The 23,791-nt window shown below is 38.0% G+C and overlaps 1 protein-coding gene and 1 long non-coding RNA gene across 14 annotated transcripts in view; one reads left to right on the top strand and one right to left on the bottom strand.

Annotated features, from left to right (window-relative positions):
- LOC106009380 (axonemal dynein light chain domain-containing protein 1-like) overlaps positions 1-12,049 on the bottom strand; it is a 113,434-nt gene extending 101,385 nt beyond the window's left edge. For 8 of the 13 annotated variants that reach the window (XR_015448519.1, XR_015448518.1, XR_015448517.1 and 5 more), the window contains exons 1-2: positions 11,701-11,969; positions 11,416-11,615 (exon numbers count right to left, since the gene is read on the bottom strand). Coding sequence is in view for 3 of the 13 variants with exons in the window: in XM_087204246.1 (XP_087060372.1) it covers positions 11,416-11,460 (45 nt within the window). In the remaining 10 variants the exon portion in view is untranslated. The other 5 variants (XR_015448515.1, XR_015448516.1, XM_087204247.1 and 2 more) reach the window with 2 other exon arrangements.
- A 237-nt stretch (positions 12,050-12,286) lies between these two features.
- Positions 12,287-23,547, top strand: LOC110349085 (uncharacterized). Its single transcript, XR_002394833.2, has 3 exons — positions 12,287-12,836; positions 13,734-13,894; positions 14,344-23,547. It is a non-coding gene; the product is annotated as an uncharacterized LOC110349085 (long non-coding RNA).
- Positions 23,548-23,791: the final 244 nt, after the last annotated feature.

The following is a 23,791-nucleotide window of genomic DNA, read 5'->3' as shown; positions in this document are numbered from 1 at the left end:
AGTCTTCATCTCAATCTGATAAAACCCATCTATGACAAACCAACAACCAATATCATATTAATGGGCAAAAACTGAAAGCTTTCCCTCTAAAATCAGGAACAAGACAAGGATGTTCACTATATCTACTCCTGTCCAACATAATTCTGGAAACTTTAGCTAGACCAATTAGACAAGAGAAAAAAAAAAGGAATAAGGATAGAAAAGGAAGAACTCAAATTATCATTATTTGTGGATGACATGATACTTTACATAGAAGATCCCAAAAACCTCACCAAAAGACTTCCAGATTTAATAGCCAAATTTAGCAGCATAGCTGGAAATAAAGTCAACGCTCAAAAATCAATAGCCTTCCTGTACACAAATAATACACTCACAGAGAGAGAAATTAGGGAAACAACACTTTTCACAATAGCATCTGTGGCTGGGAATTTAGCTCAGTGGCATAGAGCCTGCCAGGCAAGTACAAGGTCCTGAATTCGATCCATGGTAACAAAAAAAAAAAAAAAGAACCAACAACAACAAGAAAAAACAATAGCATCCAAAAAAATGAAACACTAGGAATCATACTAACAAAAGAAGTAGAAAACCTCTACATTGAAAACTACTGTACTCTGAAAAAAGGATATCAAAGAAGATATCAGAAAATGGAAAGATATGCCTTATTTTGGGGTAGAAAGAAACAATATGGTGGAAATGGCCATACTTGAAAAATTGTTGTACAGATTTTTTTGGGGGTACTGGGGATTGAACTCAGGACTTTGCACTTGCAAGGCAGACACGGTGACAATGAGCTAAATCCCTGGCCTGTTACACAGATTTAATGCAATTCCAATCAAAATTCCAACAGCATATCTCACAGAATTAGTGAAAATAATCCTAAATTCATTTGGAATCAGAAGAGACCTTGAATAGCAAAGGCTATCCTGGGCAACAAAGGCAAGGTAAGGCAGGAGGCATCACAATACCTGACTTGAAATTATACTACAAATCTACTGTGATAAAAACAGCATGGTACTGGCAAAAAAAAAAAAAAAAAAAAAGACCTGAGGATGAATGAAACAGACTGGAAGATGAAGAAACAATTCCAGACGTACTCAGCCACCTTATCCTTGACAAAGTAGCCAAACACCTTCGCTAGAAGAAAGATAACCTCTTTAATAGATGGTGCTGGAAAAATTGGCTTCCTACTTGCCAAAGACTAAAACTGGTACCATGTCTCTCACCATGCACTAAACTAAAATAGAAATGGATCAAAGATTTAAGTATTAAAACAGAAAAACTTAACTGCTGAAAGATAGAATAGGCAGAACTCTTGAAGACATTGGTGTAAGTAAAGATTTTATGAATAAAACCTCAGTCACATTGGTACTATCACAAAGAATCAACAACTGGGGGCCGGGGATTTAGCTCAGTGGTTTCGCCACCTGCTGCGCAAGCGCAAGGTCCAGAGTTCAATCCCCGGTACAAAAAAAAAGAATCAACAACTGGGATCTCATCTTATTAAAAAAAGCTTTTCGGCCGGGGATTTGGCTCAGTGGTTTCACCGCGTCCTGTGCAAGCGCAAGGACCCAAGTTTGATCCCCGGAACCAAAAAAAAAAAAAAGCTTTTTTTTCCACAGTGAAAGAAACCACCAACGGAATGAAAAGACAACGCACAATGTAAGAAAAAAATTTTGTCACCTGTTCCTCAGATAAAGGACTACTATGTAAAATATATAAAGAACTCAAAAAAAACCAGACCACCCAAATGTAAGGACCCAATCCAAAACTGGGCATCTGAAATCAATAGACACTGCTCAGATGAAGAAGTACAAATGGCAAATAAATATATGAAAAAATGTTCAACATCACTGGTCATTCAAGAGATGCAAATTAAAACAACACCGGGATTCCATCTCTCTCCAGAAAGAATGGCTGTTATCAAGAAATCAGCCAGGGTCCGAGGATTTAGCTCAGTGGTTTCGCCGCTTGCTGGGCAAGCGAAAGGACCTGAGTTCGATCCCTGGTACCAAAAAAAAAAAAAGAAATCAGCCAATAAGAAATGCTGGAGGGGCTCTTGGGAAAAAGGAACCCTTCTCCACTGTTGGTAGAAGTGTAGACTGGTGCAACCACTGTGGAAATCACTGTGGAGATTCCATAAGAAAGAATAACTTTGTTTTTATTTTATTTTTAAATAAATTTTATTTTATCTCTTTCGCCCCTTCAAGCCCCCTCCCCTCCCTACATACAAAAGCTTTGTTTCCATTTATTCCGATTTTCGCCTTTTTGTCCCTTCCTTCCTTTCTCCCTCCCTCTTCCCTGTTCCCCTTCCCATTTGAACATTTTCCTCCCATTTCCCAACATCTACTATACATTTCAGTCCTTACTCCCACATTCCACATTCAGTTTCTCACATCAGAGAAACAATGGTATTTAAACATCTGTGTCCAATTTATTTCACTTAAAAGTATGGTCTCAAGGTCCATCCATTTAGCTATAAATTTCTGAAGCTCATCTTTAGAGCAGAGCAGTACTCCATTGTATAAAAAAATACTTCTTTATCCACTCATTAGTAGGTGAGCATTTGGGCTGTTCCCAAGATTTAGCTATTACAAACCATGCTGCTATAAACATGGGTGTGCATATATTGCTGTGGTATAATGCTTTTCATTCTTTCAGGAAGATACCAAGAAGAGGTATAGCTGGGTCACATGGAACCTTCAGTTTTAGTTTTTTGGGGAATCTCCACACTGATTTCCACAGTGGTTGCACCAGTCTACATTCCCACCAAAAAGGGAGAAGGGTTCCTTTTTCCCAACAGTCCCTCCAGCATTTGTTATTGGTTGATTTCTTGATAGCAGCCATTCTTTCTGGAATGAGGTGGAGTCTCAGCCTTGTTTTAATTTGAATTTCATGAATAACCAGTGATGTTGAACATTTTTTCAAATATTTATTTGCCATTTTTAATTCTTCATCTGAGAAATGTCATTCTATTTCACATGCCCATTTTTCCATTTGGGTCTTTAAATTTGGGTGGTCTGATTTTTTGAGTTCTTTATATATTCTAGGTAATAGTTGAGAAGGATAAATGTGATTCATTTGTAGAAAAAAGGATGAGACCATAGTAAAATAAATCAGACACACAAGCTTAAATATCACATGCTTTCTCTGACATGAGAAACCCAAAATATAAATGAAGAGTAAAATAAAAGATAGATAATAAGAAATAGGGAGATTGATCTTTTGTAAAAGGCAAAGGGACTAAGAGATGGAGGGAAAAGGGGAATTTTAAAAAGAATTAACATTTTTTTTTTTTTTTTTTTTTTTGGTACTGGGGATCGAACTCAGGACCTTGCGCACCGGAACCACGGAGCTAAATCCCAAGCCCAAGAATTAAGATTTGTTATGTACACATACCAACTCCCCACAAGAAATGTAATCATTATTGTACTGTAAGCACATACTAATTAAAATAAAAATTTTTTAAATATATATTTTTGGAAAGCTGAGGCTGGGTAATGAAGAAAAAGAAATTGAACTATTTTTGCAGCTTTTCCAAAAGTCTAAAATTATACAAAATAACAAAACAAAATACAGAAAAAATGAAAAAACCAAGTCCTCTTAGCCACAGCACAAGAAATCAGTCTAAGTTAAGCTAAATACACCTTCCCAAGAGACTGAGCCTTGAGTAATTGAATCTTAAGTGAAGATTTCCAAGACAGAAAATAGTAGGCATTAGTTCATTGCCACAATGACGCCCTAATGATTTTCCATTAGATGGAAACATATGTTGTGCTTCTAACAGATTCCCTAGAGCTACCTTAGACTCTTATACAGTATTTCTGAGTCTGATTCTTCAGTTTTTCTTTCAAGCCTGTGTTCTACTTTTAACTTTCAGATTATAGTTTCCACAAACTAGATAGCTACTTAACTAAGCATCAAGTACTCAGGAAGTCCCTCTTCCCCAGACAAGTCCAAATTCTCAGGATCCACTGCAAGTGTTACCTTCATGAAAACATGCCTGTCATTCCCAGCAAAGTAAGTTTCTTCTACCCTTGAACTCTTTCTATGTAGCATGTGGACTTTCTCAGAATATGCAGAGCCAGGCTTTCCACATGGCAGATGTAATTAAATATTTGTGGAAAAAATTTGTTGAATTTCACAATTTATCACCCAGACTCTGATATTACGGTGCATATAGTCATTTTGTTATTTAAAATCTCAGCAATTTGCATGGAATTGATTTCATGTGCAGAGGTCATAACAGAAAAGACTGGTAAATTTGACTACATACATCTTTTAACTTCACCAAAACAAATTCAAAAGGAAACCCACAAACTAAGAAGACACATTTTCAGGTCAAATCATTGACAAAGAGACAATTTACTTTAAAAGTCTTCCTACAAATGAGAAAAAGACTATCAATTCAATAGGAAACTAAGTAAGCCCCCTCAAAAACAAAAAACAAATAAATGCCAAGTAGCTCCAAAGGGTATGTAAATGTATTCACAGAAAAACAAATGTAAATAGACCTTAAACAAATGAGAACATGTTCAACCTTGTACATGGTAAGTAAAACATAAATTATAACCATCAAATACCAGTTTTTACCCATTAAATTGGTAATGGTAAGAAAAATATTTGATGGGGCTGGAGATTTACCTCAGTGGTTCCCCCCAAGCACAAGGCCCCGAGTTCAATTCCTGGTACCAAAAAAAAAAATATTTGATTAAACTCTACATTAGCAAGAAGCAAAGGGCATATATGGTCAGTATTTGTATCCTTTTTTGCACTTCGCTTTTTTTACTTACTGACTTTTTTAGAAATCACATCATCTCAGCATATAATGAGTTTCTTTGGTTGGGTATTTGTTTGTTTTTGCAGTACTAGAAATCAAACCCAGGGCTTCAAGTATACTATGCAAGCACTCTACTATGAGCTACACCCTTCAGCCTTTTTATTTTTAAACTGGCAACATAGAATCCATATATACATATATATATCATTAATTCTCTATTGCCAAATGTTATGTTCTTTTCAATATTTTCCTGTTACAAACAACACTAAAATTAACATTTTTGTCAATATGCTATTGCTCACATGACTATATCTACAGAATAAATTCCTACAGGTAAAACTGCTAGATTGAACAGTTTGCATTTGTAATTTTGACAGATTTAACCAAATTGCTTTAGATTAAAAGTTCTTCATCTTGCCTTCTCTATCTGGAACTCAATATTTATCATTTCCAGGTGTAGTTTTATGTTTACTACATAAATATAATCCTAACGAATATGTAGTACAATTTTGAATGTTTTAAAATCATAAGTGGTATTATACTGTATTGATTACCAACAATGTGCATAGTTTGTCTATTGCTGTTTTCTTTTCCATATGAATTTTAGGATTAGCTTGTTAAATTCCATGACAAATCTTGTTGGAATTTGAAGTGAAATTACATTGGATTTATAGATTAATTTGGAATATTAACATCTTACATAACTGATTCTTTGAGTTCATGGCTATGGTACATTTCTATTCACTCGAGTCTTCTTTTTTTAAAGGAAGTTTGGATTTTATTTTTCTTTTTAATAAATTTTATTTTATTTTATCCCATTCCCCCCTCAAGACCCCTCCCCTCCCTATGTACAAAAGCTTTGTTTCCACTTTTTCCTTCTATTTTCACTTTTTTCCTTATCCGTTCCTTTCTTTCTCCCTCCCTCCTTTGTTCCCCTTCCCATGTGAACATTTTCTGAACATTCACTGGCACCACACTTGCCTTGTGAGTACAAGGTCCTAGGTTAGAGCCCTGGTACCAGGGCAGGGAGTGGGGATTCACTCAGGTCTTACTTTTTGATAGATTTTTTGCCCTATATACCTTTCATGATATCTGAATGTATTGGTTTTTGTTATTGTAAATGAGATCTTTTACTGTATTCTGATTCATGATTACCTGTGTATAGGAATGTTTTTATGTTGAATACATATTCAGCAACATTTTAAGCTCTCTTTCTGATTAGTACTTTTAAATTTTTTGACAAAAATTTTAAAACTGTATAACTCAAATATTTATTCTGAGATATATATCTTTTTAAATACCAACCATATGGCAAGATCAAACTTTACCAGTTATCCCCAATGCCTTCCACATGATCCTCTCATAACTTTACATACTCCTGTCCTGATCTATGTTACTCATTTCTGCAATTTCTTCCCAGGGCAGTATAGAGACAGGAAAAAAGAAAGAAAACTCTATGGAGCCAGAAGGATAAAGAGGAGGAAGAGGAGGGAGGAGGAAGAAGGAAGAGAAAGAAGAAAAAAAGAAAGAAAGAGGGAGAGAGAGAGAAAAGGGCATAAAGAAAAAACATAATCAATTAATTAATTGTATGCACTTTGGACAAATGTCTGCTCAGGGGGTACATTCTTGAACCAGAGCTCTTGTGGCTGCTTTGGAGGGCGTTGCTTCTTTATGGAGTCAACTCTGCCCAAACTGGGAGTTTTTCCCATGGAAACTGCTTATACCAACTCCTTTAACTCTTCCAACGATTTTATAAACACTCAGGCTTCTACATTTAGCTTTTTCCTACTTGAAATATGCACAGTGCTTTATTTTTGCATTGAGCTCTGACAGAGCTGACAAAAATATTCACTTTGTCATTGGTATTTTATTGCTGTGCTCTGGATGTTTGAGATTGCTGGGAAAGTTTTCTCTTGTTACTATTAATTGGGCATATGCATATTTCTGCCATAATGAGTTACTGCGGACTTAGCTTAAGCAACACAGATTTATTATCCCAGTTCTGCAGGTCAGAGGACCAATGCAGGTCTCACTGGGCTAAAATCAAGGTGCTGACAGGGCTATTTCTGTCTGGATGCACCACAGGAAGATCCATATCTGTGATCACCTGTGTTTAACAGAATTCAGTTCCTTGAAATTGCAAGACTGAGATCCCTGTTTTCTAGATAGTTGTCAGCTGAGTCGTCACTAGAAGCCCCAGATTCCTGTATCCAATTGCATTTTTTTCTTTTCCCTTTCATCATATTTGAGATTGAACCCAGGACCTTAAACATGCCAGGTAAGTGCTCTATGCTGAGCTACATCTCCAGGCCTTTCTAAAGTCCTCTCTGCCATGTGAGGTATGCCATCACAAGTTCTGGGATTAAAGTAAGGGTATTTTAGCAAGTGGGCAGGGAGCATTATCTTCTTACCTAATCTTCACATTTAAAAAGTTCCCACTCAAAAGTCATTTGACATCAAAAGTTTAATGTCAGTTTACTGTTGCATTCTGAAATAGCTAATTGATTTTTCCAAGTACTTCAAACATTTCATAACTACTAATTAGTACTAAATATAACCATGATCTGAAGGCACAAAACAAAGTACATGTACTTTATGATACTACAGCTCAGGGCATAAAAGTCAAAATTGGCTACCTTTCTGCCACTCTTTCTAGCACTGACACATAGCTGAGTAATAACACCTCATACTTAAGATACCGCACTAATGGTTTTACAAGTGCTCTTGCATCCATTATCTCATTTGTGCTTTACAATATCCCTGGAAGGCACACAAAATTGAAAAAGTCTATCACCCCCTTTCTTACAGATGAGAAAAGTAACTTCAGAAAGCCTAGATAACCTATCCAAGTACAGTAACCCTTTCAGATGAAAATGATGGGAAAAAGCAAACAAACAAAAAGAAAGAAAGTGACATATAGAGAGGTGTGCCTAGGGAAAAAATCCATAGATAAATAATACTTAGGGGCCCGGGATTTAGCTCAGTGATTCCAGGGCCTGCCTCACAAGCACAAGGTTCTGAGTTGGATCCCCAGTACTGGAAAAAACAACAACAACAAACAAACAAACAAACAAAAAACAATACTTAGTAAATGAACAGGTCACAATCTTCACAGGAAAAAAAATTTGACATTTAGAGTATGTTTCCAATCATTAAAAAAAAAACAAATAGTATTTGCTGACTTGATCTGAAATCATGTAAAGTTAAGGGTTCCCTTTGAAGAGAACCAGGAGTTAAACACTTGTCTTTCAAGGTTTTCCATGTCATGAAGCTATGTTTGTTCTACGATGCACTAAAAAAAAGGAGGCACTAAAAGCATCCACCACCTGGTATGGTGACACATGCCTACAATCCCAGCACTCTAGAAGGCTGAGACAGCAGCATTACAAGCTCAAGCATGGTCAACTTAGTGGCACCAATTACAAAATTTAAAAAAAATGTTTAAAGGGATGGGATGTAGCTCCGTGTGAAGGCAAGGTTCAATCCCCAGTACCCAAAAAATTGCATTATGAAGTAATTCTACCTACAGACCCTATAAATTTTAACAGAGAAAAATAAGGAACAGAACAGTATTAAGACAATTATTACAAATAGATGCAAAAAAATTAATCATGTACAGTCTGCATTTAGAACTATCATATTTCTTTCTTTCTTTTCTTTTCTTTTTTTTGGTACTCAGGACCTTGCATTTGCAAGGCAGGCACATAGAGCCACTGAGCTAAATCCCTGGCCCTATAGCTATCATATTGATGATAACCACATACAAAATGGTGATCCTTTGTCCTTCTAGACTGTATTCTGATTTACCAAAGATACAGCATGTTTTATAATCAACGATTTTATATTTTCAATCCTGCCCCTACCAAGTATAGCATATGAAATGAGAAAACAACTCTATTTATCTGCCTCTATCCTGCCCTCTTCCTTCTTTACCCTGCAGCTCCTGTTAGGAAGTCAGGATGGTCAATCAGGTATTTGAATTTATTCCTTCGAATCGGGTGCTGCCAGACATGGTCTATAGCACATGGAAGGGTACCCTGGGAAAAATCAAAAACACATAAATGTCCAGCAGAGGGTGCACTAGTCAAATGAAATATTAACTGATTTTGAATAGTTACATTAGGGGAATTTGGATACTCTATGGAATAAAGAAAGAAAGAAAGAACTTATTCAATAACGTGGACAAGATTGAAACTAGGATAATTCCAAAATGAATGAATATATTAAGACTGATGAGTAGTAAAAATCGTTTTGTTAAATTTACATAAAAACAGGTTAATTGAAATAAGCCTTGGAAATATTGGTGTAAAAGATCTAAGCTTTCAATCTAGAAAATTACTTTCAAAAAAATTTTAAGACCATCTGGAATACCTAATATATGCTCACACTTAATGAAGCAGATAACAAAAAGATAATGTTCCCAAGTACTCTACATACATACACATGCACCTTAGGGGTTTTAACTTTCGTAGGAGGCAGTAAATTTTCTGGACAAGGACCAGCACTGGTTGCATAGCTCAGAGAAAGCAGAACTTCCTCAGGGATGAACTCATTCTGAAGGGAAGAAGGAAGGGGTTTGGAACTATCCACGATATTTTTTTTTCTCCCTTATGTCAGGAAGTCCTAAGAAAATAATGAGCAAGTAAAGCTCTTATTGTAGTTTTTTCAATGGAGCATCCTAGAATGCCTTATCATCCTCATCTATCTATTTCTAAAAGAGAGAAACACTCCTTCTAATTGACAAGAATAGTAACAAGTAATACTTAAAACACTGCATAAGAGAAATATATGGCCTGTCCTATTCACAGCACATTAGACACAGGTTCAAAAGCTCAGGTACAAAGATAAACCTGAATTATACAAAATTCAAAGTTGAAAATTACACTCACTTCACTTAATTAACTGGGATAGTCTTAAAATGATCGGAATGAACATGTTTTTCCTTTGATGTAAAAATGACAAAGAAGCCTCTCCTACAAACTGCTCAATTATTTAGTAATTTTTCTTCTATAAGTTTAAAGGGGAAAATAATTGCATTGTACTGAGGTTGGGAGGAATCTGAATTGGGTTCAAAAATAAAAGTAGGAACTGGAATATATCTCATGATAGACTCCTTAACTGGAATGCACAAAACCCAGGGTTCAACCTCCAGCCAAAAGAAAATTAAAAGTAGATCTAGGATGGTAGGAAATTAAAAGTGGAACAATCTGAGCAAATCATTGCAACAAAAACTGTAAAAATAGTTCTACTCAGCTTAACTAGGGCAGAGGAATGAAAAAAATGGTTAGGAGGTCTAAGGTTGGAAAAGGCCTTCTATGAATTCAGTCAGAGTTGAGCTGCCACCATTTTTAATGCCTCCCACATAGAACAACTGACATTAATTTCTATAAGGACACTTTGATTTAAAAAAAACCCATGAAGGTTTATATTATCAAATCAAGAGAGAGAGAGAGAGAGAGAGAGAGAGACTACCTTTTCCACTTTAAAGATTTGGGTGACTAGGTTGGGCTCACTCTGACAAACCAGGATTTCCTCCATCTCAGGGTCCTGAACCTTTATCACACTGCAAATTGCTTTTTGCTACATAAGGTATGTAGTCACAAGTTAAGGAATTAACAGTGAGAGAGAAAGAGAAAGGGGGCGGGAAGTGCTGGGTGGGACCTTAGCAAATCTCCCCTAAAAACTAGGGAAGGTGAGGTTAGACAAAGCTTTGTCCCAACAAGGGGAGGGGTGACTCTAGCTGATTCTTATTCCGGTACAGATCTGTAATTATATCTATATATCTATATCTATCTATATCAATATATTCTATATATTGAAGTACTTAAGATTTTAACTCAAGACCTTCCTGAACCACATCCCCATAGGCCTGTTTATTTATTTATTTATTTTTTTTTTAGACAAGGTCTTGCTAAATTGCTGAGTTTGGGCTCCAATGTGCCATCCTCCTGGCCCAGCTTTCCAGAGTGCTGGGATGAAATACTCTCATTTAGAAAAACTACTAAAACCTGGTACAGTCATTTTGTACTAACTTGCATGTGTTATACCATTTCCACTATTTTTTGGTTTTTGCTTTTGAAACAGGGAGGCTGTGTCAGAGGATCACTGAGATCAAGCCTGGCCAACACAGAGAGACTTCTTAGAAAACAAAAAAAGGATAAGGGAAAAAATATATATAATTATATATATATATTTATATATACATATAATTATATATATAATTATATATATTTATATATATAATTATATATATAATTATATATATATATAATTATATATATATATATATATATATATATATATATATATATATATAACATCTGAATCTTATTTTTAAAACGGGTGCCTGGATTGTGGTTTGTCAGTGGCTGTTATTTGGCAGGTGTGGGGGCAGCATGGTACTGGGGATCAAATCCAGAGCCTTTGCACTGAGCTGCATTGCCAACCCTCTTTTGTTTTGTTTTATTTTGATTGGTTTGTTTTTTGAGATAGTGTTTGATAAGTCGCTAAACTGCCTAAAATGGGCTGGAATTTAGGTTCCTCCCACCTCAGCCTCCTACAGTGCTGAGATTACAGGCCTGTGCCACCACACCCAGCAATGACTGTAATCATTTGCCTTTGGGGTCCTTGAACTTTACCTCTTGTCTCCTTGAAGGCAGATACTTTTGACTTCCTAGGGTCATAAGATGGTGGGGACTTTAACGGTGAGGTTGGCGTTTTCGGGAGAGACACAATAATGCTTCCTATCACTCTTTTTTGTAATGTGACATATTCCTCCAGAAAGATAACTCAGAAATAAATCAGTCTGCTACTGGCTCTTTCAGGTTACTACACTGTCCTGTAGAGAAAACAAAATAAACAAAAGACTCATTAAAATGCTTATGTTTAGATTGGGGTTTCAGAATACCTCTTCCGTGGTTTACCCTTTTTCGGAGTCCTCTGTGATCTCTCACGCCATCTGTCCTGACTCAGAAGCTTGCATGGGCGTCAGGTCCGGGCAGAGGCCGGGAAGGACACACCCGCACACCTTACCCGCTGACCCTACACACTGGCCGCTGGCAGCTCGGTGGCGCGCTCTAGACAGTCAGTTAGGGACCCCAACCTCTCCCACAAGCACTGCCCTCACAGACTCAGGGTTCTGGCAGCGCTAGGGCTTTCATCATTTCTTCATTTAAACCGATGGGAAATGGACACTTACTACCGGTACCAGCAAATTGTGTTTCCCGCCGGGCGCCGGAGGCCTAGCCTTTTCCCGGAAAGTCTTGCGTAGTCATAGAAACCTAGGACCCCGGGCCCTAGCAACCCTCAATAGGGGCTGCCTTCGGCGGTGCCAGGAGAAGAAAGGGAGCGGTGAAAAACAATCCCTACTCTCTCGGATTTTCAGTGTGTGCCAAGTCACAGCATAGTTTCAATAGAAATAGAGAAGAAAATGATTAGTTAGGCCATTGTCTCGGAATCCCAGGGTCTAGATACCAGGGCGGCGGACAGGCAGGCGCGAGTAAGGTCATTTCCAGTGCCTTCAAAACGCTTATGATTGTTGTATTTCAACAAGGAAGCAAACAATTAAAAATGGTTTGAAATGTGCAAGAAAGAAATTCGTACGTAATACATTAAAAATGGTGCTGTCACAGAACAGGAAAACTTTTCAGGGTGTCTCTCCACACATGACCACAAGAGGGCGAAAGTGCCCAACAGTGATGACGCAGAAGGCTCTGCATGTGTCTGAAAAGAATGTCCAGGGCTGCAGACTTGTCCTAGGCATTATAATTGCTGCTTCCTCCTTCATTGTCATAGCTTACTGTTTTCATCTGGGAATACTTTCACACCTTTCCCACTGCCAATTTTTCCAGTAGACTCCCGTCCTTAGGACAATGAACAATCATGCAAGTCTCAGAATGACCTAAGGGTCAATGACGGAATTGTCTGAAACCCCGTTCTGCCCTCACATTCAGCGACATGCATGTCCTGTGCAGGTCTGAGGAAATGAATCACGAGGTACCTACACTTGAACAGGACCTTTCTAATGAAGGAAAGGGACCGAGGACCTCGTCCCTGGAGTGTAAGCTAAAATCTTTTAACATGCTGTTATAGTAAATTTTATATTATCTTACTTAGGATATTTGGCTTAATTATAATTAATACTGGCTTGCAATTTCTTTTCTTGTACTATATTGGTTGGGTTTGAAAATCAGAGTTTTAATTTAAAATATATTTGTATTCTTTATTCCTTTTTGATTATATGGACTACATTCCTTAATTAAAAAATTAAAATAAATTGGAAAGCTTATTATCCTTCCTCCTGCTATGAACAAGCTTTTAGAAACAAGCAACTTGAAAACACAATGTTAAGCTACATAAATCAGACACATACACCTAAGTGTCATATGGCTTCTCTCATTCAACATCTATTCATCTTCTGTTGTATTGGTCTTCATGAGTTCTCTGTTTCTTATGCTGTTTCCTTGACAACTGGGCAGACAGGGCGGACCAGGATATGCTGTCAGTCAGCTCTCCCTCTCATCATGACTGATTGCTCAGAATGCACTTGCATTACTTCATGGTCCCTCCTGCTTCTGCATCCAGTGTGGCTGGAGCCAGTGAGGCAAAGCATTAAGGGGCCTCTAGAAGTCTTCCACACCATCTACCTGCATAGTTGGCAGAGTCCTTACCAGAGCATGCATTCCTGCTCCTTCTGGAAATTCCCTCATGCTCAACCTTAAGGGCCCATCCTGGAGGACAAAACCTGCACCTCTCACACCTGGACAGAAGACACGTGGGCAGCAACTGGGCCCCAGAACTCACCCCTCTCACCCCAGCTCCTTACCCAGCCCCACTGTCCTCACCAGGGATCAGAGCATTAACAGACCCAGGAGATGAGTGGGGCACCTCATTGTTAGAAGCTGAACTGAGTTGTCCTAGTAAAGAAAGCAAGATTCTAACTGAGCTTTTATTTCAGACTTATGATGCAAATTCCCTCCGGGTGCAACAGTGTGTGAAGAGCCAAGGGGAGGTGGCAGCTGTCTGGTGAGCAGTGACTGAAGGATCTTGCTGCATTCTTCACCCTACTCAAGTCCACCCCTTTGGCAAGAAGCTGCTGCAGTTTCCTGCCAATTTGAGGTTAGTGACATTATAGTTCTTGCACACTGAGCTGAGCTAGGAAGTGGACAGTTCCAACCAAGAACCACACTTTTCCTGACCCTATCCAAGGCCCTAGTACTTTTACAAGAATAAACACATCTAAGTTTGTTTCATGCCTTTAGCAACTGTCACAGTTACATGGAGTGTGGGTCTGAAGCTTGGGGTCATGCTGAGTGGCAGCAGTGTTGGAGTCCATGGCATGAATTGGGCCACAGGAGAGGCAGCTCCCACATCTGAGTTGCTGTGCTGCGTGAGTCTGTGCAGCTTAATGGTGGTATGAGTGTCAGCCCTGGTCCCCGCTGGCATGATAGTGAAGTTCTCTTCTTGTAAGCAGTGGTTATAACTCTCTCTCTCTCTCTCTCTCTCTCTCTCTCTCTCTCTCTCTCTCTCTCTCCCCCTTCCTGGCATGTATATGTATGTGACCACAGAGAGTAAAACTCAGACTGTATTATGGTTTAGATCAAAAATGTGCCCCTACAGTCTCATGTGTCAGAGGTGGAGCTTTCCGAAGGTGATGAGAATGTGAGGGCTCTAACTGTCCCCGTGGACTGACCCACTGAAAGAGAGTAATTTGATAGAATTGGTGAGAGCCTATAGAATTCAGGAGCTGAGTCCTAGTTGAGTGGAGTGGTCATGGAGCCATGACCCTAGGTACTATATCTTGTCCCTTACCCCTTCTTCTCTGGCTCTTATCTTTTTTCTCTGCTCCTTGGCTTCCAAGAAGTGAGCAGCTTTTCTCTGTCACCCCCTGCTGTTGGGCTGCTTCTGCTTCACTATCTATAGGCTGAAAAGCAGCGGCGCCCACTGACCCTAGACTGAAATCTTGAAATCCTGAACTAAAACAAACTTTTCATCTGTTAGGGTTATTTTTTAGGTATTTTGTAACAGGGACAGAAAACTGAATACACAGAATTCCAGAGAATTGTTTTTGAAGTGGAAAAGATGTCCTAACATATAATAATAGATAAAACTACAGAAACAGTAGATGCTTTTGTACCTGTATAGGGCTGAATTGAACTGTGAGAAAAAGGAGACTGACTGCTAACAGACACAAGGTTTCTTCAGTTGGGATAAAAATATTCCAAGTTGATTCTTGTGATGATTGCATAATTCTGTGAATATAAGAAAAACCATTGCATTACACAATTGAAATTGATGAATTACATGGCACATGAATTATATTAACATAAAGATTTTATTTAGAATTTAAGACTTAAAGAGCAAAGAGACCTTGGGAGAAGAAAAATGGGAACGCATATACAGGAGGTATTTGTAAACTGCATCTGAGACCCACTGCTCTGAGATGTCCTTTGTGCATTATAATTGACATCTTTAGAATTACTAAAGAAAGCTTTGTCCTAATATGTGATTCCAAAATTTTAACTTACCTCTGCCTGAATTTTATTCCTGTCATCCCTACTGAATTGGGTGGCAGGAATGACTAGGTGTGTGTGTTTTTGTTTCACCTTTTAGTGAGTAAAAATGTCAGTGGCTTCAGTTCATTCATAGAGATAAAAAGTGCTCTGTGGCAAATTGTTATTCTGTGATTGTTACATGATTTGGTTCCTATCTTCAGATTGAAAGGGAACCACTGTTATAATACAATGTACTTTGAGTAGCTTGGAACTCAGGTACTTTCCAGGACAAAAAGATCATGGTGACTCATGTCTCCATGAGGACACTAAGAAGGCATGAACTGGTAACCCCTCAGATGCTTACACTTGGTGACACTGGCTCATCTATGACATATGGAAAGGAATCTATAACATCATTATTATTATTATTATTTGTAATTTGATGAACAAAAAATTTGGTATGGTAAATGTCACATATGTATAATGTATTTCCTTTTCTTGGTTGTTCTGTTACCATATTGTACTGGATATGAAGTGTATATCTTTATAGGTGTCCACTTATGTGAGTCTGATCTGATAACAGTACCAGGGAAATTGTTCCTGAACATGGCTATGCAACTGAGTCTGAGGAAAAGTCCAGCATTCAGTTAAAATCTTATCAGTAAGAATCACAAGATTTGCAGTTTGAGGCAGAAACATTATGATTCAGCAGATTCCACAGCATCTGTCCATCAAGGAAACACCTGGTATGCACGAAATAATGACCATGGTCTTGGGGAGGTTTTTGTTTCATGTTGAACCACTGAGGGACACACATTACCATACTGATGACACTGATAAACTACAATATCTTCAGGCTCCAAGCTGCTTATGGTGAGAGTAAAGTCTGTTCCTCTCCCACTGCCACTGAACTGGGCTGGGATGGCAGTGGACCTCGTGGATGGATCATAGATAAGAAGTTTAGGAGCCTTCCCAGGGTTCTGCTGGTACCAGGCTAAACTGCTGCCAATGATTTGACTGGCCCTGAAGGTGAGGGTGGATGTTTCTCCTGGAGAAAATGCCAGGGAGGCTGGAGACTGGGTCAACAGGGCTTCTCCAGAGGAATCTAAGATTGAAAAATAAAATAGAAATGTCACCCATGTAATCTAGATCATGCCAATTGTCTTCTCATTGATCTGCATTGAACTTTAATTACTGTGCTTATTGAATACAGTCACTAGTACATAGGAGCCAACTTTGAGAGTTTTCAGATAGTAAAAAACACCCCATATGGCTCTTACCTGGGACCCAGAGTAACAGGAGACAGAGAAATCTAGCCAGGGCTTCCACAGTTCACTCTAGGTCCTCCCTGGTACAGATATTCCCCAGAGCTCTGGCTCAGGCCTTGATATGGGCTCTGAACATCAGTGGGTGTTGGGAGAAGGATGCAAAGCAGCAGAGGCCAGATGAGCTAAGCTTGCAGCTGCAGAAATGCTGGCCTGTTCTTGTCCACACTTGAGCAAGCCATGTCCAGGTGGTCAGGTCAGAAGGCCCTTGGCTCAGCCTGAGCCAGCATTTCTCCTCTGTGATCACAGAACTTGATCCTGGTGTCTTTCTGTTTTACCAAACCTCTAGAGTCTGGCAGATGGTGTTCAGTACAAACCTATAAGAAATAAGACAGAAGCCTATGGGGACATTTCTTCTCTCCACCTCTAATGTGACTAATTAGCTCCCTAGGTGCATGACTGTGTCTGGTTGAGATAAATCTTTGTATGAGATTTGTCTTCCAGACATTCTTTTCCTTTGCCACTTTGCAATCTTTCCCAAGGTCCCTAATGTTGCTTTACCCTTGTAAGAATTTGTAAAGGGCAACTTTTAATTAGGCTCAGGAATAATGGGTCAGTGGACAGCCACAGCTGCACAGATGAGCAGCACTGGGCCTCTCTTTCTTCATCATACTGATACCATTTCACTGAAATCAGGAATAGAACTTTCTATGCTGGCAAAATCTATTCTTTGGGTAATTCTCCATACCATTCTGTTACAATGCATCAATCAACCCAATCTCTGGCCCTTTCACCTTAATGATCTTGGAAAATTCTGTTTAAAGTCCTCATAAAGTCTCTAAAAACATCATGTTCACCAATAAATTGTTGAGTATTTTATCCTTCAGAATGGAAAAATAAAGGATGTCCACTTTTATCACTTTTATTAAAAATTACATTGAAGGTGCTAGGAAATGCACTAAGACAAGACAAAGTAATAAAATCCACAAGCTTTGAAAGAGAAAAGGATATCTTCACATACTTATAACAAATTTTTTACGTAAATTCCTAAAGACAGTACCAAAAATTACTAGAATAATAATTTCATAAAGTCTCTGGGTTCACTGTCAATACAATCACTATGTCTCATACATTAAAGAACATATAGGTAAATAGAGACTTTTACATGTACATCAAGTAGAAAACTTGATATTATTAAGGTTCAATTTTTTCAAAAGACATATATATATATATATATATACACACACAAATGTATTTCATGTAATGAAATCCAATTGATCTACAAATGGTTTTTTTAAATTGAGCAGATTCTAGAATATACAAGAAAATTAAAAGGCCCTAGGACATCCACAAATTTTTCATGAAGAAAAATAGAGTGTGTATGAAACTATGTTTTAAGACATTATAGGAAGTTGGATATAGCTCAATAGTAGAGCACTTGCTTAGCATGCAGAAGATCCTGGGTTTAATCTCCAGTGCCAGAGCCCACAATATTGATTATGCCCAAAATCTGCAGTAAGCATTGCAGGCTGCAAAGAGTTAAATCTTTCAATTGGCTCACATTAAGAAGCGAGTCTGACTGAAACTATGTGATTCACAGAAGTATCTCATGAGCACTGCGGTAGTACACAGACCAATGTGACCTCCCCACTACTGGCCATGGTTGAGACCAGAGTCATGGCCTATGAAGCTGAGGGGCTAATACAAGATACCACGTGTTGCTGAGGTCAGAGCACATAGCACCCCAATTCCATCACCACAATTAGTGTCTTCATAGCTTGAAGGACAATGCTCTAATTACAACCATATATTTTTGTCTATCTTGCTTCTGATTTGAAAATGCTTTGACTCTTCTTTTTAAAGCCTCACCTGCATTGGTTTCCATGGAAATTTCATGTATTGCCCATCTATACACATACTTTACTTTTTACCTTGTGTAGTGGATTGAGTAATGGTCAACTTGTAATGCCCAGCTGAACTGAGTCAGCATGGTCTGAGCATGGAGGATCCACCTGAAGATTGTTACCATTAGCCATAAAAAGAGAACTGGAGGGGAAGATCTTGGCCTGTTGATTTTCTGGGAGAAGCTTGCTGTGGATGGTATTCCTGATGTGAACCTGGGTGCTGTCTTTGGAGCAGGAGCTTGGGACCTCACTGTCTGTGAGAATGGCTACTGTTCTCATCAGGGGAGCTCTGATCTTCACCGTGAGCATCATTTCCTGGCTCCAATGTGGATCCATTAGCTTGGTGGCACAAATCCTTCATCTCACCAGTGTAGATTTTCTGGCTTCTACTACTGGTCTTTGGGCCTTCCAGGTGCAGATCCTCAATACAGACAAGCAAGAGACATTGCTGTAGGCTTGAGACCACTGGCTGGACTCGAGGAGGACAATGCCTTGGACTCTAAGTCTTTAGCTGGACTTCTGTGGGAAACTGCTGGGATCTAGACCCTCAGCTGAACCCTTTGGCCTTCTATTGTGTGGTTAAGCTCTTGCACTCCTTTGCATTTGACTTTTTGGGTAATTATTATAAAATAATCTTATAAGTTATGTGTCCTGCATTTAATATATTCCCTTGCCAAATCCTGCTGACTACAACACCCTGATTGATGAATAATAAAATTCGGTGGAAGAGGCAGCCCAGTGCCTTTTCCCCAAGGAGCATTGGCTGTCCCATTTCACACTTTCTCTATAACTCTCTCTTAAGGTTTTCTTCAACCTTGCATTGCACAATGAGCAGGTGGACACTAGAAACTTCCTGCAGGAGTCTCTGGCATCCAGCTCTGAAAAGTGAGTGGGAGGTTATTAAAGAACTTCAGGAAGATAGTGTTTTGCACCATAGCAACAAAGATAAATAAACAGAACAACCAAAAGAGAGTCCAGAAAAGCCTCACATATAACCAGTTATTTCTACAAAGATAGTAAATGGCATTATAGGTTTATATGCCATGTTTTCAATAAATAGTGAGAAGCAATTGGAAATGAAAATGATAGTAAGAAAATGTTATAGAAATATTGCTCCATATGGCATCAGATAAATATATGAATTGGTGGAATATCATAGTCTGCAGGTATGAGTAGGGAAGCTTCTGGAGAAAGGACAGGAAGATCCCTGTAGGGCCTAAAAGTAGGCAAACATTTACACAGGACACAAACATGCACACACAATCATAGGATAAAAATATTAATAAATTAGACCACTAAAAGTGATGAAGGAAATCATAGAAGAAACAAATAAATAGAAAGATACCTCATATTCCTGGATTGGAGGAATTAATGCTGCTAAAGTGTCAATATTATCCCTATCAAAATTCCACTGGCAGAAAATTTATATGGAATAACAAATTATCCTGAAAAAGCAAAGCTCTTTTTTGCTTTTGAAAAAAATTTTCTTTCCACCCCATAGACTCAACAAATTCAGGTCTATTAATTGTCACTATAGATTAGATTTTCCTTCTCTAGAATTTCAGATACAAGAAATTATATGCCTTCTCTTCTCTTATGGCTTCCTACTTTGGCACAACACAGTTTTTTCATTCATTTCATGTTGTTCATGTACCAATAACGTGATCTTCTTTATTTCTGAGTGCTATTTAATAAGCGGCAATGTCATAATTTATTTTTTCATGAGCCAATGACAATGTAGGTAGTTTTCACTTCAGGCTATTTTGAATAAAGTTGGTTTGAATGGTCTCACACATGATGTTGAATGAACAGGTGTTTTCACATGCATTAGTCAGAGAACTGTTGGCTATGACACTAGGACATTAGATTTTTAAGACTTGGCCAAGCCATTTTCCTAAGAAGTCATATGGTTGGACTTCCAGCAGGAATTGATGAGCATTTCAGATGCTCCCACTGCTTGCTTTGTAAAATTTCATTTAATTGATATGCAATAGTAACAATTAGGTAAAGGTCAAGGTAGAGGTCATTAAGGAATTTATTATTTATCATTTTTTAGGCATTTTTCCGTGCTTCACACATTTAGAATACTGAGAAACAATCTTAATTAATTAAAATTAATTAATACTAATCTTAATTAATCAGCAAAAATTGAAAAGGCAAAAATTAATACAAGAAAAACTAGAGAGGAGGGATAAAGGAAAACGTCCTTAGTGGGGTGAGGAAGCAGAGATGGGTTATACAGAGGGAATGCTTCCTATGGCTGAATCTGAGATTTTCCTCACAGTCCAGAACACACTTTACTTGAATTCCTTAACCACAGTCCCATGTTATTGGCCCTTTGAGAAGGAGGGATTAAGAGAAACAAGTAGGCTGTTTCAAGTCAATCATATAAAATGACAAAGAAAGACAGGAAGTGAGCAGAATTTATAAACTCTTTGAACTTGTCTGGGTTCCTCTATGCACTGGCACAGCATGACTAAGGCAGCAGGGGAAGACATAACCAATTATGCTTTCTAGCCCTTCCTGCCCCAGGCTTCCCCTAGGCATATACACATGAGCACTTGTTCCTGCCTGTCTTCCAACAAAGGCAGTTCTAAGGCCCAGCCAGGTTCTTGGCCTTGATTTTCTTTTCAAGATAAGTTAGAATCTTTAAGAATCCAATGTAAGAAACTGGCAATATTAAAAACCATGAACAGAAGTCTGGGTGTTGGAAAATTTAGGAATGGCACAGCAGCTTGGAGACAGTAGAAAGGACCCAAATTCTTTATTCTTGCTTTGGGACTCTCAACACATAGCCATTCAATGTTGGGCCTAATGATCTCAAGAGGGCTACAGTATCTCTGTGCCTCAAATGTTCTCATAACTGTTTCAGAAAGAAATCAAATGCATCTGTTGGGTAGAAGAGTAATTTTCTGAACCTCTTCCCAACTGTTCTGCTAAGTGATTATAAGTTCTTTGTTTCCACCAAGAGTGGGTAGAGTTTTAGGTGATCCCAGAACTTCAGTGTGTTTTTCTTATTTTAACTTAATTGATATTCAACAATAACCAAGCAAACCAGAATTCACTAAGCCATATACTGTCATTTATTTGTTAGAATTTTCACATGTTTTAGAACTTATCTTCATTAATACAGTCCATTGAAATGGCAGAATTAGTAGAGAAGAAGTTAATAAGTACTGTAAGGTAAGAATAAATATAAACATCCCATTAGTGACAGGAGGAATCAGGAAAGAGATGTACAGAGGTGACACATTCCTTTTTTTTTTTGGAGGTGACATTCTATACCTGAATCTGAGATTTTTCTGTGGAAAAAATAGTGCAGATGCTGAAGACTGTGTCCATACAGTAGCATACACCTCCTGTATTGCTATCATGTAGATTGGAAAAATAAAATACCTACTAGTGTCCATGTGTTAACCAAGCCACCTCCTACTGTCTTCCAGAAGATTGAACTTTGTTGTTCAAACTGGGATGAGATACTGCATTTATGGGATGTATTCAAGTTTCACAGTCCTGAAAAGCACATAGAAAACATGAAAATATGGGTAGGAGATATTTGTCATCATGAAATAAAATGACTTCTTTTTCTTCTTAATACTGAAGACCCAGGTCAGCAAAAGCAAGAGTACTAAGCTGGAGACTTAACTCAGTGGTAGACAAAGACCCAAAGCTAGGTTCCATGAAATGGGGAATGGCTCTTGGTGATCTAAAAGAACAAGGACAGTTCTAGTGTTCCACCTGCAAATCCAGTCAATTACCAGGGCACAAGAATTTAAAACTTAGGGTAGCCTCTTAACATTAAGGCCAAGCAAGTCTGCATCGTGGTAACCTCCAAGACATAATCAATATTATGAAAGCTGCTAATACAACACCTTCACCAAATCTAGATATTCAGGATAATAACAGGATAGAAAGGGAGTCTTTGTAGTAGCACCATGTATATTCAACATTTTCTTTTTTTAATCCATTATATTGGTACATTTAAGGTACACAATATAATGACATTCATCATTGAAATTTGCCCCTTTACAAAATCCATCTTGGTTCTTAATTTTTCCCCATTCCCCTGCCTCCCTTCAACCCCTCCATCCCTCTCTATCTACAAAGACTTTGTTTCCATTTTTTCTTTTTCTAATATTAATTCCACTCTCTTCTTTCTTTTCCCATACCACTCCTATTTCCCCTTCCCCTTTGGCACTTTTCTTCCAATTTCACATTATCTATTATACATTTTGATCCTTGTTTACACTTTCAGTTTCTCACATCTGAGAAACTATTCAGTATTTATATGTCCATCCTATTTATTTCACTTAATAGTATCACCTCAATATGCATCCATTTAGCTATGAATGTCTCTAGTTTTTCCTTCTTTATGGCTGAGTAATACTCCACTTTATTTTTTTAAAAACCACATTTTCTGGTTTTTTAAAAAAATGGAGTACTACTCAGCCATAAAAAATGAGAAATTAGAGACATTTATAGCTAAGTGGATGCACATTGAGGCAATAATCTTAAGTGAAATAAATAGGACACACATGAATAAATTCCAAATAGTTTCTCTAGAGAAACTGAAAGTGTAAATAAGGACTAAATGTATAATAGATCATGTGAAATAGGAAGAAAAGGGGCAAAGGGGAAGGAAGTGTGAGGGCTAGAAGAAAGGATAGAAGGGAATGGGATTAATATGAGCAAATGGAAAAATAGGAACAAAGTCTTTGGAAATAAGGAGGAATGGAGGGGTTGAAGGGAGGGCTGGGCAAGGGTGAAAAATAAGAACCAAGAGAGACTATGTAAAGCTGCAAATTTCCAATGATGAATGTCATTATATTGTATATCTAAAATGTAGCAATGATTAGAATGAATAATCAAAAATGTAAAATAGGAAGAAAAGGACCAAAGGGGTAGGGGTAGTGGGAGGGGCAGGGGAAAGGAAAGAAGGGAAAGGAAAAATGACAAGAAATGGAAAAAATGGAAATAAAGTCTTCGTAAATAGGGAAGGGCGGAGGGGGTGAAGGGAGGGCTAGGAATAGGGAAAAAGTAAGAACCAAGATGCATTATATAAAGGTACAATTCCCAATGAGAAATGTAATTGTGTTGTATACCTACAATGTACCAATAAAATAATTTAATAAAAAAAAATAGTGTTGTAAACTCTTTTTATAACACATTAACACTGTTAAATGAAAGGTTGCCTCCTTAGATTTATTTTCACAGGGGATTTCCTGAGATAAATATTGGTTCGGTATGGGGGGAAATGAAGCAAAACAGCTGGACAGCCAAGAGAATATCTGGGACCCCAGGTCTGGTAGAGTATAGGGTGGTGAGGTTTCTGCTCTGGCTGTAACACCATGA

The sequence above is a fragment of the Heterocephalus glaber genome, unplaced genomic scaffold, assembly GCF_053883595.1.
Source record: "Heterocephalus glaber isolate CG9 unplaced genomic scaffold, H.glaber_assembly_v1.0 deba00000470, whole genome shotgun sequence".
Classification (NCBI taxonomy): domain Eukaryota; kingdom Metazoa; phylum Chordata; class Mammalia; order Rodentia; family Bathyergidae; genus Heterocephalus; species Heterocephalus glaber.
The sequence above is the reverse complement of the archived record's forward strand: the minus strand, read 5'-3'. Positions and strand labels throughout refer to the sequence as shown.